This window comes from Mesoplodon mirus (genome assembly GCF_964341445.2).
Source record: "Mesoplodon mirus genome assembly, chromosome: 4".
Lineage (NCBI taxonomy): Eukaryota > Metazoa > Chordata > Mammalia > Artiodactyla > Ziphiidae > Mesoplodon > Mesoplodon mirus.
The window spans coordinates 102174273-102192578 of record NC_138979.1 but is presented as its reverse complement, the minus strand read 5'-3'; the positions used below and the strand labels follow the sequence as shown (position 1 = coordinate 102192578).

The 18306-nt window shown below is 39.5% G+C and overlaps 1 protein-coding gene across 4 annotated transcripts in view; it reads right to left on the bottom strand.

Annotated features, from left to right (window-relative positions):
* TP53BP1 (tumor protein p53 binding protein 1) overlaps positions 1 to 18306 on the bottom strand; it is a 73803-nt gene that overhangs the window by 46405 nt on the left and 9092 nt on the right. For 2 of the 4 annotated variants that reach the window (XM_082617367.1, XM_082617365.1), the window contains exons 6-12: positions 17721 to 17873; positions 17212 to 17368; positions 15684 to 15850; positions 14228 to 14357; positions 13340 to 13434; positions 10543 to 10748; positions 1322 to 2648 (exon numbers count right to left, since the gene is read on the bottom strand). In XM_082617367.1, coding sequence (XP_082473493.1) covers positions 1322 to 2648; positions 10543 to 10748; positions 13340 to 13434; positions 14228 to 14357; positions 15684 to 15850; positions 17212 to 17368; positions 17721 to 17873 — 2235 coding nt within the window. The remainder of the gene's footprint in view (positions 1 to 1321; positions 2649 to 10542; positions 10749 to 13339; positions 13435 to 14227; positions 14358 to 15683; positions 15851 to 17211; positions 17369 to 17720; positions 17874 to 18306) is intronic. The other 2 variants (XM_082617368.1, XM_082617366.1) reach the window with 1 other exon arrangement.

Sequence of the window (18306 nt, the reverse complement as noted above, 5' to 3'; positions counted from 1 at the left end):
TTTTTTTTTTTTTGCGGTTCGCAGGCTTCTCACTGTTGTGGCCTCTCCCGTTGTGGAGCACAGGCTCCGGACGCGCAGGCCCAGCGGCCATGGCTCACGGGCCCAGCCGCTCCGCGGTATGTGGGATCTTCCCGGACCTGGGCACGAACCCGTGTCCCCTGCATCAGCAGGAGGACTCTCAACCACTGCGCCACCAGGGAAGCCTGAGGGCTACTCTTTATTGGGGTGTGCGGCCTTCCCATTGCCATGGCTTCTCTTGTTGCAGAGCATGAGCTCTAGGTGCACGGGCTTCAGTAGTTGTGGCTCATGGGCTCTAGAGCACAGGCTAAGTAGTTGTGGCTCACAAGTGTAGTTGCTCCATGGCACGTGGGATCTGTCCAGACCAGGGCTCGAACCTGTGTCCCCTGCATTGGCAGGCAGATTCTTAGCCACTGCGCCACCAGGGAAGTCCCTGTTTTGCTTTTAAATTAAACTAACTTTGGGGCTTCCCTGGTGGCGCAGTGGTTGAGAGTCCGCCTGCCGATGCAGGGGACACGGGTTCGTGCCCCAGTCCGGGAAGATCCCACATGCCATGGAGCGGCTGGGCCCGTGAGCCATGGCCGCTGGGCCTGCGCGTCCGCAGCCTGTGCTCCGCAGCGGGAGAGGCCACAACAGTGAGAGGGCTGCGTAACACACACACACACACAAAATAAATAAATAAGTAAATTATACTAACTTTGGACATTCAGAAAGTTTGAATTCTTTTCAGCTAATGTCATACATGACATTCTAGAAATATTTCAGAAACTAATCTATATTCTCATTCTTGACTTTATAAAATAAAGAACACAAGCTAATACCTTTCCCAGTTTAAGGTTTAAGATGTATATATGTTGAACCAAATTTAGAAAGTTTACTTAATGCCCATAAGGAAGAAACAATCCACAGAGTTTTGAATATGATTTAACTGTGTAAGGTAATCAAAAAAGATCCCTCTACTACAAAGCCACTGTCAAAATATAAAAATATGGAACAAGGTTGGAACCTAAGTAGAAAATACCAGATTGGTACAATTTCTAAATACTTAGAAAATTCATGTTGATTACTCCTGAGTTATAAAGCTGATAAAAACCTCAACTGATCTCTGATTCTAAAAATAATTACAGCTACAAAAGAAAAATACAACCCCAAATTTTAAATATCCCAACTATTATTGGTTGCTCATAAACACAAATCCAAGTTAATTTTCAGCCCTGATGTAATAAGCATGTGGTTCTCTCCTACCTTCCATTCCAAATTATAATTTGGTTAGAAACACAGAACAATTTGAAATCACACTTACCACTAGAGCTTTCACAGAAGCTTTGTGAGGCATGAGCAGAGGCTTTCTTCAGTGGTTGGGCCCCTCTACCCGAGTCCAGCTGCTTTGTATTAGCCATTTTTGAGTCTTCCCTTAATGTGCTAACTGTTGTCTCTTTTGGTTGGGTCTGCTGCATTTCCTGGTCAGGTCCTGGAGCATCATCTGTTCTCACTAAAGTCAAGGGAGGCTGTGAAGAGTCTGCCTCTACAGGTTCTTTTTCTGCAGTCACTGATTTCAGATCTCCTTCATATTCTGCACTCTTTTCTTCCTGAGTATCTGCTCTATTCTCAGCACATGGTTCTATTTCTGGAGCATCATCCTCCCACAACTGAGAATCTGAGCATTTTTCCACTACCTCTAAAGGTTCAGAAGAAACATCAACTCTGGGAGATGGTTCCTTCACATCTACAATGACAACACTTGAGTCCTCTGAAGTAGCTTCTTCCCATGCTTCCTGGTCCTTATGTTCCAATTCTTGGTCAAGTACTGGAAGCTTCTGGGGGGAATCAATACTAATCACACTGGTTTCAACTTCCATAGCTTCCTGGCATTCTTGTTTGGGGACTTCCTTTGGAAGACCCAGCCCCTGGGACTGAGTTTCAGTCAGAGAAAGGTGCAAGGCAACACTCTCCATATTTTCTTCTTTGGGCTCCTCTCCTTGACTTTCACAAGGAGTCTCAGGGATTTCTTCCACCTCAGACCCTGAAGACCCCTCCTCTGGATGATGTTCTTTAATTTCTATAGCTTCCTCCTGATCTAACACACTAGAGAGTGCCTCAGATCGAGTAGCTGGAGAGGGAACTGCCTGACTACCTGAATCGCAAGTGAGATCAATACAAACGTCTTCCGCCACAGTTTCTTCTCTGCCTTTGCAACCATCAGCTAAAATACTAATGTCGTCTCTGCTTTCTGTGTTAACCCCCTTTGTTTTATCATCATTCTGATTCAGTTCCACTTGGCCATCTTGTGCTGGATTAATCAGGATACTATCATTTTCAGCAAGAACAAGTTTAGAATTGAGAACTGGAGACATGGGTTCAGTATCCTCAATCTGTGTGCTTTCTCCATCTTCATCAATCCTGTGAGAACTCAAGCTTTCTATCTTTGGGGACTGACTATACTCACTTGTAGAAAGCATCAACTTACAAGAATCCCCTGTCAAAGAAAGCCCAAGATCCTCAGAGGAATTCTTTGGTTCAGTCTCTGAAGTTTTAGAATACTCAACAGTCAAAGATGAACTATGCAAACCTCTATCCTTCTTCTCATCATTTGATCGTTCTTCCAAACTTGGAGATGGAATGAAAATGTCCTAGGGAAGAACAAAAAGACACAAATAATCATTTTGTCATAATCGTATTTCTTTTATATCTAATCCTTCAATTCTAAAATTTCTAAATCAACTACACAAGAATTTTAAAACTCTAGGGCTATAATCACCAGTCTTTTCATCAACACAAGTCACTGTTTAATGCTCTTGTGAATCATTGATCTAGAATAAGCACAATCCAAACAAAAACCTAAAGGTATTAACTTAGGTAGGAAGACACTTAAATTTAACTGTATATCACTACTAAAATCATGTCATACACTGTATGATGGGCCCTCAATTATACAGGAATCACGTGAACATATGCCTACACAGTCCACTTCAGTTCTCACAAAGTGGGAATATATATACAGGCATAACTCAGAGATACTGCAGGTTCAGTTCCAGACCACCACCATACAGCAAGTCACACAAATTTTTAGGTTTCCCAGTGTACATAAAAGTTATGTTTACATTATAGTCTATTAAGTGTGCAATAGCATTATGTCTTTAAAAGATGTACATACCTTAATTAAAAAATACTTCATTGCTAAAAAAAATGCTAAACGTCATCCGACAATGCTGGATTGCCACAAACCTTCTATTTGTAAAAAATAAATTATCTGCAAAGCACAATAAAGCAAAGTGCAATAAAATGAGGTATGCCTGCCCTTATTTCACATCCCACTATTTCAAAATACGCTAGCATTCATAAAGATGTTAAAATTCAAAGTTTACAATAATATTAGTCAACAGATACCACTACATACCAACAAGGAAGGCTGAAGGTAGTAAGACTACATCCTGTTGGTAAGGATGTGAAACAACTACAGCTGTCATACACTGCTGGTGGCAATGCAAAAGCTAGAGCCACTTTGGAAAACAGTTTGGTGGTACTATCTTCTAAAGCTAAACATACATTAATATTACCACATGACTCAGAAATTGTACTTGTAGGTATTAACCCAAGAGAATTAAAATCATATGTCCACACAAAGATGTAGCATGCAAATGTTCACAGCAGTGTTATTCATAATAGCCCCAAACTAGAAGCAACCCAAATGTTCATCAATTGGTGAATAAATAAATTGTGGATATCTATATAACAGAATACTACTCAACAATAAAAAGGATTAAAATATTAAAACTTGCCAGAATATGAATGAACCTCAAAAATATGCTAGGCTAAAGAACTCAAACACAAAACACCATACACTTTTGATTCCAATTATGTGAAATTAAAAAAAAATTTTTTTGGCTGTGTTGGGTCTTTGTTGCTACACACAGGCTTTCTCTAGTTGCAGCGAGCGGGGGCTACTCTTCGTTGCAGTGTGTGGGCTTCTCATTTCAGTGGTTTCTCTTGTTGCGGAGCACGGGCTCTAGGCACGTGGGCTTCAGTAGTTGTGGCTCGCGGGCTCTAAAGCGCAGGCTCAGTAGCTGTGGCACACGGGCTTAGTTGCTCCGCAGCATGTGGGATCTTCCTGGACCAGGGATCGAACCTGTGTCCCCTGCATTGGCAGGCAGATTCTTATCCACTGTGCCACCAGGGAAGACCTATATGAAATTCTTGAAAAAATAAAACTATAGTGACAGAAGGCAGATGAATGCTTGCCTAGGGTAGAAGAGTGGACGGGGGCATGGGGAGGAGGGATCAACTGCAAAGGATTATGAAGAAACTTTTTAGGGTGAGGAAACTGTTCTGTACTTTGATGGTGATGGTGGTTATACATTTGTATACAACTACCAAAATTCATCAAACTATACACTTAAAATGGCGTTCTTATTTTATGTAAATAATACCTTAAAAAAAGAAAATAACCCAAAGCTTAAATATGTTTTTATGTAAGAATTTACATTTAATTTGTTATTTTGCCTAACATAAATGCTACAACACTCTAGACATAGCTGATAAGGCATTCATTTCTTATTTTTAAGGGAATGAGGAATCAAAATAGGTTGCCAAACATTCTGTATATTCTATAACTTCTGGTATTTCAATGTCTGGTGTTACTGTTTACACTTTCAGATTATAAAAATAGTCATAAATTTCAATCTGCTCATATACTCTGAGGCATGACTGAGTATAAATTGGTTCAACACTTCTAATGGTAATTTGGCAATACATGACAACAGCCTTGAAATTTTATATACCCTTTAGTCCAATAATTCCAGTTCCAGGAAATTATTTGATGAAAATACACTGGGATTTAGCTACAGTGCTTGCTGTTCATACTAAAATTATTATTTAGAAAAGGAAATAATATAAAATATCTTAAATATCCACTGATAGGAGATTCATTTAAAAACTATGATACACCTACATGATGGAATACTTTGTAATTACACAAAATTGTAGATGAATATTAAAAAATATAGAAAAACATTCAGGCTATGCATTAAATAGAAAAGTTTTTAGTTAAAAAAGTATATAAATATATATTTTATTGCGGTCTATACATTTTTATATAATTTTCATTTTTATTAAGTTAATAAATATATACCATTAAAAAGTTATGAAAAAGAAAACAAAAAAGTTACGAGCAGTTATTTGAGACAGGATAATTGATGATCTTATTTTCAATTATCTGTATATTATACACACTCTACAAGAAAAATGTATTTATTTTTCTTGTTGTAAAAAATAAGTCATTTTACAAAGGCTTATAGTTAAGACATTGCTAATAAAATTATAAATACCTTTTTAAAAGTCAAACTCATAAAATAACCACTTTAAAGTGAATATTTACAATGTGCAACCACCACCTCTATCTACTTTGAAAACATTTTCATCACTTCAAAAGGAAACCTCACGGACTTCCCTGGTGGCGCAGTGGTTAAGAATCCACCTGCCAATGCAGGGGACACGGGTTCAAGCCCTGGTCCGGGAAGATCCCACATGCCACGGAGCAGCTAAGCCCGTGCGCCACAACTACTGAGCCTGCGCTCTAGAGCCCGTGAGCCACAACTACTGAAGCCCGCGTGCCTAGAGCCCGTGCTCCGCAACAAGAGAAGCCACTGCAATGAGAAGCCCGCACACCACAACAAAGTGTAGCCCCCTCTCGCCACAACTAGAGAAAGCCCGTGCGCAGCAACGAAGACCCAATGCAGCCTAAAATAAAATAAATTAAATAAATTTTTTTAAAAAAGAAAAGGAAACCTCATATCCATTAAGCAGTTGACCACATTCTGAATACGTTTTAAGTGTTATCAAAGTAAATACTTATGTGATATCTTTTACAGAATTTTTTCAATATATGTATAATTTTAGTCGGCAAAGTAAAACTTCAGGGGCTAACCAGCCTATCGATAAGCTGTACTTCTTAAGACTGCCTGGATCTAGCCTCCGAGTGTCTGGCCTCTAATAATCACAGCGCTGAGGCTCCCTGAAGGCCTAGTCAGAATAACGAAGTTAAGTGAAAAAACCACCTCAGGGCTCTGGATAAAGACTGATGAAGAACTGTCAGGACTTCGTTCAATGAGTCAACCAGTCTAGATTCAACAGACCTAAATCCATAGTATCCAACCAGTCAAAAACTGGTCTCACACACACAGAGTTTAAGAGCCACTCATACAATCATCTATAATCCGACTTGTCATCCCCAAATTAATATGTATATCAAGAATGAGAAAGTGTTAAATATCAAACTATTTTCTACTAATCCTCTCCTCAGCCCTCACATCCTGGTGAAGGGTCGAAGAGGCTATGAAATTAACAAATATATTAGGAAAAAAAGAAAGAAATACAGGGGGCTTCCCTGGTGGCACAGTGGTTAAGAATCCGCCTGCCAATGCAGGGGACACGTGTTCACACCCTGGTCTGGGAAAATCTCACATGCCGCAGAGCAACTAAACCCGTGTGCCACAACTACTGAGCCTGAGCTCTAGAGCCCACGAGCCACAATTACTGAGCCCACATGCCCAGAGCCTGCGCTGCACAACAAGAGAAGCCACTGCAATGAGAAGCCCACGCACCGCAACCAAGAGTAGCTCCCACTTGCCGAAACTAGAGAAAGTCCACGCACAGCAAAAAAGACCCAACGCAAACAAAAATTAATAAATAGATATTACAACATCAAAATTAGGTTCATTTGGACTTCCATAGCCAATTTACAGAAGAAATAATAGATGTGCAAAGGTGAGTCATTAAGACTAACATGTAAGGAGTTTGATACATAATGAAAAAAGTATGGAACTTCCAAATAAAAACAGTGGATTTAATACACACATTTTCTTTAACTCTCTTCCAAAATCCCGCTAAGCAATAGTAAAGGGATTTTTTTTTTAATGCATTTTCAAGAAAAAGAGAACAGGAACTTCCCTGGTGGTGCAGTGGTTAAGAATCCGCCTGCCAATGCAGGGGACATGGGTTTGAGCCCTGGTCCAGGAAGATCCCACATGCCGCGCAGCAACTAAGCCCATGCACCACAACCATTGTGCTCTAGAGCCCGCGAGCCACAACTACTGAAGCCTGTGAGCCTAGAGCCCGTGCTCCGCAACAAGAGAAGCCACGGCAATGAGAAGCTTGCGCACCGCAAAGAAGAGCAGTCCCTGCTCACCGCAACTAGAGAAAGCCCACGCGCAGCAACTAAGACCCATCGCAGCCATAAATAAATAAATAAATTTATTTTTTTTTTAAAAAAAAAGAAAAAGAGAACAAAGAACAGATAACCACAATAAAATTTTGGAAGAGTGGTCATCTATCTAGCAGACTAGTGAAAACTGAATTCCTAAGACAGCAGTGGAGAAAGCTAAGAAGTAACCCAAATTACACCTCAGAACTACCATGTCCCAAAAAAGATTCAGGACTTGGCAGTAGCCCAGGTAACTCTGGAAGTGGTGATGAGGGTAGTGCTAAAAACAGGAGGAAGACTGGCTGGAAATCTATTTAAGAAGCAGTTTAATCCCCAGATTCGCTCTTCCTGACCCTCCTCTGCCCTGGGAGGGTAGAACAGAGCATCCCTGAACTGGAGGAAAAGAGGCACAGTTATCAGAAAGTACCAGACTGAAAACAGGGAGATTAAATGAAAATTTACATATTCAATGGAACCTGCACCTGCCTCTCAACACCCCCAGTCCTCTTCCATAATAGACTTCTAAAGCAATGGCAGACAGGAGGGAACCTGAACAAGACAAGATAAATCAAGATACTAACATTAGGGGACCCCAAAAATGGCCCTGCAGATCACACTACAGTAAATTCCAGACACATGAAGCACCAACCACCAATTCAGAACTTCTAATCAGTTTTCTAGGATTTCACTCTTAAAGCAGTCAATCAAAGATTATTATCAGACTCTTGAGGAAAGCCTCTATAGAAGTCAAACATCGGGCTTCCCTGGTGGTGCAGTGGTTAAGAGTCCACCTGCCGATGCAGGGGACACGGGTTCGTGCCCCGGTCCGGGAAGATCCCACATTCCGCGGAGCAGCTGGGCCCGTGAGCCATGGCTGCTGAGCCTGCGCATCCGGAGCCTGTGTTCCGCAACGGGAGAGGCCACAACAGAGAGAGGCCCGCGTACCGCAAAAAAAAAAAAAAAAAAAAGTCAAACATCAAAACTAACTAAACTAACTAAAATCTATTTGAAGAAATAGTGACTATTGCAGGGAGAAAACTTCTCAGAAACTATTACTAATATCATTAAGGAGATAAGATAGTATACCCTGAAATGACAAAATGCTATTTTTTAAAAAAAGGGAGAACAGTCAAGAAAAAAAAGAGTATAGAAATGAAAAACCCAAGAGTAGAAATTAGTGTTTCAGAGAAAGTTAAAAAATGGTTGAACCTGGCAGTTGCACTCCTAATTATATAAAGAGAAATAAAAATACACATCTGCGCAAAAACTTGCACACAAATGTACACAGCATTATTTATAATAACCAAGAAGGGGAAACAACCCAAATGTCCATCAACTGATAAATGGATGAATAAAACGTGGTATGTACATATACAGCATTATTCAGAATAAAAACGAATGAAGTTTTGATACATGTCAGAACGTGGATGAACTGTGCAAACATTATACAGTAAAGAAACCAGTCACCAAAGACTACATATTGTATAATTCCACTTACGTGAAATGCCCAGAACAGGCAAATCCATAGAGACACAAAGTAGATTAGTGATTGACTAGGGCTGGGGGTGGGGGAAATGGGAGTGACTGTTAATAAGCATGGGGTCTTTTGTTGGGGGTGGAGGGGGAGCATGATGAAAATGTTCTAAAATTAGACTCTGGTGAATAACTATACAACTTTGTGAATATACTAAAAGCCACTAGATTATACACTTTAAAAGGGTGAACAACACAATGCATGAATTATATCTCAATAAAGTGAGGGGTTTTTTTAAGTTTAAAAAAAAAATAGTTGAGGAAATCATCCAGAAAGTTAAACAAAAGGAGAGAGAGATGGAAAGTAGGACACAAAATAATAAAATTACAAGACTATTCTAGGAGTATGAATATCCAAACAATCGGTATTCCATTAAGAAAAAAAAAAAAGAACAAAAGGGAAGAAATTAAATAATTAAATGTCCCTGAACTGAAGGGCTTGAGTTTCTAGATTGAGAGGGCTTACCAACACAATGAAGGAAAACAGACCTATGCCAAGGGTCTGGAAGTTTCAGAACACTGGGGATAAAAAGAAAAATCTACAAGATTCCAGTAAGGAAAAAAAACAGCTCAAATATTAAAGATCAAAATCAAACTGGCCACACTTCTGAACAGCAACACTGGAAGTCTGAAGACGGTAGAGTGATGCTTTCAAAAGTTTAAAGGAAAAATATTTCCACCTAAAATTCTATACTCCTACAAACTATGAATCATGTATGAGAATAGAAAGTATGCTACTAAAGAATGTCCTCCATCAAAATGAGGGAGTAAACCAAGCAAGAAGACACGGAGCCCAAGAGGAATCCAACACAAAGACAGGTAAGGACAATCTCCAAAGACAATGAAAGGGAGGTGACAGTTATATACCAGGAATAGAAGGCTATAGCACAGATTAGAACTCAGGAGGCTCCAAAAGTGGTTTCTCCAAAATGAAGAAGTTTGAGGCCCCTGAACATCTTGAAAGGAGATACTGACAACTGGTGGAAAGCCTAGGGTTGATTTAGTGAGAAGTTCGTGTGTTAAGGCAGAATAATGATTAATGCCCCCTTTCAACTTCAAAGCAACATTTTTAAGAATTTAAAGACATAGTACAAATTATACTCCAATAAAGACGTTTAAAAAAAAAAAGACATAGGGCTTCCCTGGTGGCGCAGTGGTTGAGAGTCCGCCTGCCGAAGCAGGGGACACGGGCTCGCGCCCCGGTCCGGGAAGATCCCACATGCGGCAGAGCGGCTGGGCGCTGAGCCTGCGCGTCCGGAGCCTGTGCTCCGCAACGGGAGAGGCCACAACAGTGAGAGGCCCGCGTACCGCAAAAAAAAAAAAAAAAAAAAAAAGACATAGTACAAAATTCAAACATAAAAAGTATATCAAGATGTTAGATGACCCTGGAAATGTTCTAAAACTAGATTCTGATAACAGCTACACAATTCTGTAAATTTACTAAAATATCACTAAACTATACACTTAAAATGGGTGAGTTTTATGGTTTGTAAATTATACCTCAATACAGTTGTTTAAAAAAAAGATGTTAAGGGCTTCCCTGGTGGCGCGGTGGTTGAGAGTCCGCCTGCCGATGCAGGGGACGTGGGTTTGTGCCCCGGTCTGGGAAGATCCCACATGCCGCGGAGCGGCTGGGCCCGTGAGCCATGGCCGCTGAACCTGTGCGTCTGGAGCTTGTGCCCCGCAATGGGAGAGGCCACAACAGTGAGAGGCCCGCGTACCGCCAAAAAAAAAAAAAAAAAAAAAAAAAAAAAAAGATGTTAAGAGGAAAAAACTTTTTCTATGATACTCACATGAGAAAACTCAGGCTGGGATGGAACAGGAAGTGACCCAGGAGTGAAGACTGGTGTGCTCTGAGATACCGGTGTTGAGGCTTGTGGTGATATAGTGGGCTCAGGTGGGAGAGGGGGGTTTTCTATCCCTACCGGTTCATCACCTTGGAGTTTCTTCTGAAAAGACTCTCCCCCTTCAGATAACACTGACATATCCATTGGCTCATCTAGTTTAGAACAGGAAAAACAAATTGAGAAATAAGCACTCATCGATACTATTCATGTTCCAATACCACTGATAACAATTATATTCAGATATTTTCATCCCTAAAAAAAACAGTGACAATTTTCAGAAAAGCTGATAGGTTAATAGAAGATTGAGTCCTAGAAATCTAGCAACACTTTATTCCCCTGGGGGAGGGAAGTCCACACTCCTAAAATACTCAGATACAGATTAAAATAGGGTTCATCTAGGAATACCCATCCATCCATATGATAGTAAATTAACTTGGTTCCTCTGAGACCCTTTCCTGATTATAGCTCAGTTTTCACATTTGCATAGGAACGCCCAGATTAATGGCACCTAATTTAACCACAAGCCTTGAAAGGCAGTGAACTTGTTCACCACTCTAAGTAAATATCTACATATTTATGAACTAATTTTATTTGCATTAACTGCTAAGTGCAGAGAGGTGGATGCCAGGACAAATAGAGAAGAAGGAAAAAAAAAATCTTATCAATGACAATCAGCAATGATTTATCAAAGAACAAAGTACAGGACACTAATCCTGAGACAAATTGCTCAGGAGGGAAACATAAACACAAACAAAACACAAAACACTGCTTTTTGTATAGTATCCTACCCACCTGTAGGCTAACAAGATCTTCCTCAGAGCCAGCCTAGCTTGCTAGGTATTTGATTCATCAACCCCTTTCCCCCTATCTTACAGCTTGACCCCAAACAGGCTTCCTTTAGACCACTCTAACAAAGTACCTATGCCATTTAGTTTTTCCCTATAATCCACATTCATGCTACCAGGTACCCGCCCCACCTCCACCTCAATATCTACCCCTGCTGCTTAGCTTGGCCTCAAACGCACACTCCACTCTAATGCTAGGTTCGGGAACTGATGCTATAGGCCTTTATTACACTACCACAGCTGTGTTAAGTATTTTCATTACACCTTTTGATCTTTATTGCCGTGACAAAGCACTTATTAAGGACTGTTCTAAGCACTACATATAAAAAGGCTTTAGGTTAACATTCTTAGACAACAACAACAAAATACAAAAAAGCATACACAGTAGCACAGTTATGCACACATTAAGCAAATGCATTAAATCTAAAATATAATTGACAAAGGAAAATACAATGTTACATGAAAAAAGAAACACTGAATCATATACATAACATGATCCCACTTGTGTAAACATACTTCTTTATATTTATGCATAGAAAACACTCTGAAAGGAAACACACATATCCAAATACTAATTATATCTGGACTGTGGTATCACAGGTGATTTTTATTTTCTTCTGATTACTTTCCCATATGCTTTCCAAACTTTCCACAGTAAGTACTAATTATGTTTACAGTCAGGGAGAAAGCATTTTTAATATAATTATTTTTATATATCTTCAGTGTTCACACTACAGATAGAAAAAATGGTTCTAAGGATAAGCCAAACTTAACTTGCATTAACAGCATTTTTTATAGAATGGATTCACTTTTATTTTTCACTGAAAATATCACTAATCATGTTATGCTTAGAATGATATTAGTCCATTTGGATACCTACATTGATTTCACGAGAAAATAGCCAGACACAAACTTTGTGACAGAAGAAAGTCTAAGATTAAATTTTGTCATGGGTAAATGAAAACCCATGAGCACAGGCTCTGGAGGCAGCTGCCCAAGTTCAAATCCTGCCTCTATGACTTAGTTGTGAAATCTCTCTGTGCCTCCATTTTCTCATCTGTAAAATGGGGCTAAAAGTAACACCTACTTCTTAGGACTGTTGTGAGGATTAAAGAAAAAACTAAAAAAGAAACAAACAGAAGAACCTAGAACGAAACAGAAGCAAAAAGAACAGTGCCTGGCATAAAATAAGTGTTCAATAAATATTAGCTATTGTACCATTATTGATATGTGAAAGAATGAAAAGGAAAAAAATCATGGAATTTATTGGAAAAGGCTTTGTAGAAGTAGGAAAAATTTATAAATATCTTGAATGACTGGATAGGAGACTAGAACAGAGCAAAAGAGGTTTAGATAATGACATATATTAAGCAAAAAGAAAAACTTTCTTGTGAATAAAGTAATATAAAATCACTAGGTCCTCAAAGGAGGAAGGGAATTAAGTCAAAATTTCTACCACCTGCTCCTAACCACTCTTTGGCTAAAACTGCTTTGATAATAGCAGAAATAACCTATAAAGAACAAAAGAAACAATTTTTGGTTCCCTCTGACCAGTAACATGTTACCATGTTGCTGGAGACTATTAGGCCAATAGCAATAAAGGTCTTCATTATACTATTGATAATTCATTTGAGTTCAACTTGAACAATTTTCCCTTAAAGGTCTTTCCAAAAATTAAGTTGTCAATACAGAACTCTCAGAAGAATCAGTGCTAGAAGAGCAAAGAACTGAGGAAAGCACTTAACACTAGGCCACTCCCCTGAAGCTTAGACATGAGTCCTAGCAAATAGGTGAGGTCATAGTGTTCTAACACATAAAGGAACAGTACACTTCACAAGGCAGAAGAAGTGCTGCCCCTCTTCTAACCTGAGATCAACAGACAGATCAAGAGAGCTCACCTTTTCTCCCTTCTTGCTCTGTGGGACTGCTAGGAACGATAAAGGGGGTAGATCGGAAGGCGTCAGGGGAAGGAGCAACAAGGTCTGAGGAATTCCTTTATACAAAGAGAGAGCCACAGGTTATTTTACCACAGCTACAGCTTCGCACTTGCTTTCTACTTTTTAACAGCAAAAATATCTGTAACTCATTCAAGTACTTATTAGCGCTTCTCTCAAACAGCTAACTGACGTTGGTAGAAGAGCCATGAACAATACTTCAATAACGATTTCTCACACCAGACATATCCAAAATTAGAATTAAAAAAAAAAAAAGATTAAGGGAAAAGCCATATGATTACAAGAGAAAGTAAATGACCAGACACAAGGACATCATGACTGAAAAGTAGGATGAGATAGTGCTAAAAAAATTAATTCATCTGCAGATTTGAGACAAATATTTACTCCATTTTTTGCCTATTATGAGAAAGATCATGTACATTCCTATAAAAAAAAAAAACCAACCTCTTTGCCCTAATATGGATAAAGAAATCCAACTACTGTCAACTCTAGCATAACCTCTTCTGCACCCCTATGCCATTAAATGGGAAGAACTGCTAGCCAAATGGAGCAGCAGGCAGCTTGTTTTGGACATGTAACAGTCTCTAAATAACTGGGCGGTTTCTTTCCTGGTGAAACCTTTGGGCTACAATTTTAAAATCTCCAAATGGGAGAGCAGATCTACCTGCCTTCGATAATTCCACTAAGTTCTTATTCCCCAAAATTCTTAAGCCTAGAGTTTACTTTTCAGTTTCAAAAAGACTTCTGGACTACCAACTTTAGCTCTTTCAACCTTAGCCTGAAACCATCAGGCACATGTTTCCTTGAAAGGGTTATTTTAGGCTTACTTACGTGGAAAGACTCTCCTGAACAAGAGACCTCTGACCAGAGAGCTGCAGGAGGTGCAAAGTGGTGGCAGGTGTGGAAGCCAGAGAACACCCACCTTCTTCCCTTGAAGGAGTACAGCAACCATCAGAAGCTACTGAGAAAAAAAAAAAATTCTAGTTGCATTTACTTCTCATACTGACATTACTGAATTGTCAAAAAAAACAAAACACACTCAGTAGTACAAAAAGCATAATATTCATATATCCACCCACGTTCCAAGAGGGCAGAAACTGTTTTCTAACTGCAGTACAATTAGTGGAATGCCACACTAATGCAAATCTTGAGTGACCATTAAACATCCTCTCCCTAATGAATTATGGGTTTCTTTAATAAAGAATTGACGAAAAGAACTCCTTAGTCCTTTCTGTCATGATAGAAGCTTGGAGAAGAAAAGCCAGGACGCTTAAACCTCTCCTTGGCTGAACTTCTTTCTTCTCAAGTTTCTATTATAAGACAGCAAGCGAGCCCTTTATTCCAAGGTCTACCTAAGGTGAAGTAAAGATCACGCCATGATGCAGATGGGAGAAGTCCAAACGATGTGCATGACACCTGATGATATGAACGCAGCAATTTTCATGATTAGAACCTGGGCTCCTCAAAAGACAGAAAGAAATACTAAAGCGCAAGTAAAAGGATATATGAGCAGCCATTACTGATTTATACTATGAAGAGGCTCCTGTTGGTCCCTTCTCCTTAGCAACAAATGGAGTATCAGCTGTATTAATTGCAAGAACAAAGAAATTTCTTAAATACAACCTTGTAGCTTTAATGGGAGACCAGAAAAGGTTTCTGGGTGATGCTCTGTATGTCCTGCACACATTCACAGCATAGTACAGGAGTATAACCTTCTCTTCCTCCCTACTTACAACCAAAACATCCTATTTTTCTGATTGTTACTGAAGCTTCCTGGCTCTGTGAGGTTGCAGCATGGGACACTGGTGGGGGTTAATGAAAAGTGACACAAATGCCATTCTAGTCTTCTAAAGGTATTATGTTCTTTCTGCTGGACCGTAACTTCCTATTTGTGGCAGAGGAACTAATAAACAGATGAATAAGTGACTGTTACCCAGGTGAACATGAAAATCTTCACTTAATTATCATGATATTGAAGATTTGAAGACTTATGACAACAGAAATAGCTACTCTGTCCATAACATTAAATCTGCCATATTATTAGCTAGTATTCTTCAATATCTCCATTTCCAAAAGAGAAAGAAAATTATGCTAACACACGTTAAATAGCAATTATTTCCCAAAAGCCCTTCTCATTAATCAGCTAGAAACGTACTTTCCTTCCACACCACAAACAAGTCTGCACACCTATAAAGTGCCTTCTGACTTAAAACATTAGCCTCAGAACAGAAATAAAAGTTTAGATCTTCAGAAAAGAAGAGCTACAGCAACTAATTACTCTTTGTACCTGTTTTATTGTTCTGGTCAAACAAGTCTTCCTGAGTTGACAAAACCTCAGGCTCTGGTGACTTCTGAATCTGCATCCCACCTTCCAGAAGTTCTTGAACAGATATTTGTTCTTTTGTTTCCACAGCAGCAAGAGAGCCTTTAGGACTAGCAGGCATGTCCTCTGACCTAGGAAATTCATATCACCAGGAGAAAAAGTTATTATGTTCAAAGGCTTTCATCTTTGAACAAAGAAGCATTTCCTGTTTTGTGTGTTTTCCTTTTTTAATTTCAAAACTTCCAGAAACTATTTATTAAAAGTGAAATAAGCTACACTTTATAATGATGCAAAGCCCTCAGCCCATTTCAAAGTGTGTCTCAGTCTCTCACAAAGCAATACCTCTTTTCCACTCCGCTCACTGCAGTGCTGCATGCTGTCCAAGATTTCTGATAAGTGAGTTAGGGATTTTTGTTTCATACGTTGTTATCTAGAGGTGCATGAAGCAGTGTGATCCAGACCGCAACAATGCTAGAACTAACAATGACCTCCCACATAAAGAGCTTGGATGTAAATCATCCTCTGCACCAGCCACACACGTTATCTTCTGCTGACCTTTTTGATCTGGTCTACTCAACCCAAGCCCCAAACCAAGACTCCTTCACACAAATACTACTTACACATGTAAGACACTCACTGCTGACTCCTTTCCAGAGACTTAGGAGGTTCACCTACTCTGCCATTCCCCAGAGTAAACAGGATAGCAAAACTACCTAGAGAGTAATTTCCTAAGGAAAAGCGGAAAAAGTCAGCCCCCGTTAAGCTGAGTGTTTTGCATTAGAAAGCCTTCTCTTGATATTCAACTTTGTTCAGTACCCCATTCCCCACTGTTTCTACTGAAGGAAGAAACAAAAGAATACTAAATGTTTACTCATTCCCTCCTCCAAAATGGAAGCATCCCACTTGTCCTCTGCCATATCTAAACTTGAGGTATTGACCAGAGACAATGCTGTTTTGGATACAACAATCACCATAGGCAGAACAAGGGTATACTGCCCAAGTCCCACCAAGTTAAGAGCCTGAAAGACATGGGAAAAGAATACCTCCCTATTTATCTATGCCATAAGCTACCAGATGCAGGATACCTGAGGACCCAAAGCAATCTGGGTGCTCCTCAAGTATAAAAACAGTAGACTTTCAAATATAATATTCTTGTGACTCTTACAACACTAGAGAATTTAGAAAGACATCCCACCGAGAGATAGTGCCTCTGCAGACAAAGAACAGAGAGGAGGAGTAGCAACCAAAGATTAAGGGATCATCTTTACAGTTAGAGCAGCAATAAATTTGGCTTGTAATACGCCTAAAGATAAGATGACACAATGAGAATTCATAAACAATAAATGTTTCTACTGGACCATAAATATGCCCAGGGCAAGGGGTGGGGGAAAGAAATCAAGAATTCCTAAAAGTGTTTCCACCTGGCCAAGTGAAATTAGTGTAACCCAATAGCAGAAACCCAAAAATACTTTCTAGAAAGAACTTGGTTTACCTTGCAGGTGGTGAATTTTGCTCTTCTACCACAGGTACATCCTTACTGGGCTGTGCTGCCATAGGGATATCCTTGCTGGGCTGTGCTGCCATGGGGATACCTTCATGCTGTGCTGCCATGGGGATACCTTCATTAGACTGTTCTTCATGCTTAATTGCTTAAAGTTTTAGAAGAAGACAGGAAGGAGATATTTAATTTTTCAAAGAACTAGAAGTAGTCCCAAATGCTTTTTAAAAGGCAAAGATTTTAAAGAAAGAAATACAAACTGAAAATATATACAGGCATCATTCCAGAAAGGAAAATAACCAATTACCCACTTACAAAAAACCTTGGTATGCAAGCCATCAACTGACAAGTACTCGCCAGACAACTCTACAACCTTACTATACTAACTTAGATTATATTAACTTAGATAGCTATAAGATATATCAAGGAAAAAACAACTAGCTCTAGCAAGGGAGGAAAATACTTATAAACAAACTCTAAATGCCAGAAAACATGTTACGTACCAATATTAGCATCCACATCAGATAGCCTAGTATAAGCAGAGTTGGTGGTTACTGACTGTAGATTGTCTGCTTCACGTGGCACAGTTTGTTCCTCAACATCCTGGCTCTGGGAGAGTTCTAGAACCCCAAAGCCCAGCTGTGATGAGGCAGGATCTAGGAAGAAAACCCCAAGAAATTAGGTATCATCCCACAACATTTTGTACTACGCAAGGTGCTGCCCTTTAGCAAAAGAAGGTCATATTAAGTCCTTCACATCAAAGCCCTGCCCCCCAAATTTTTTCAAAATAAAATTAAGAATAAAAGCACAATAACAAAGGGGGAAAACGCATAATGAAGCAAAAAACTGTGTACTATAAAACCTTACAAGCACCTACTAAAGGTAGACTATTTCTACTTTCTAAAGAAATACATAAGCCACCCCCCACCGCGCGCGCACACACACACACACACACACACACACACAGAGCACTGTACTTCAGACTGTAATTCCACCCCACAAGGCATGCATCCCAAAAATATTTGAAAAACAAATGAATACAAAAGAAGTAGGAGTCAGTAAGCAGAAAGGGGGCTAAAAAATGAGCTA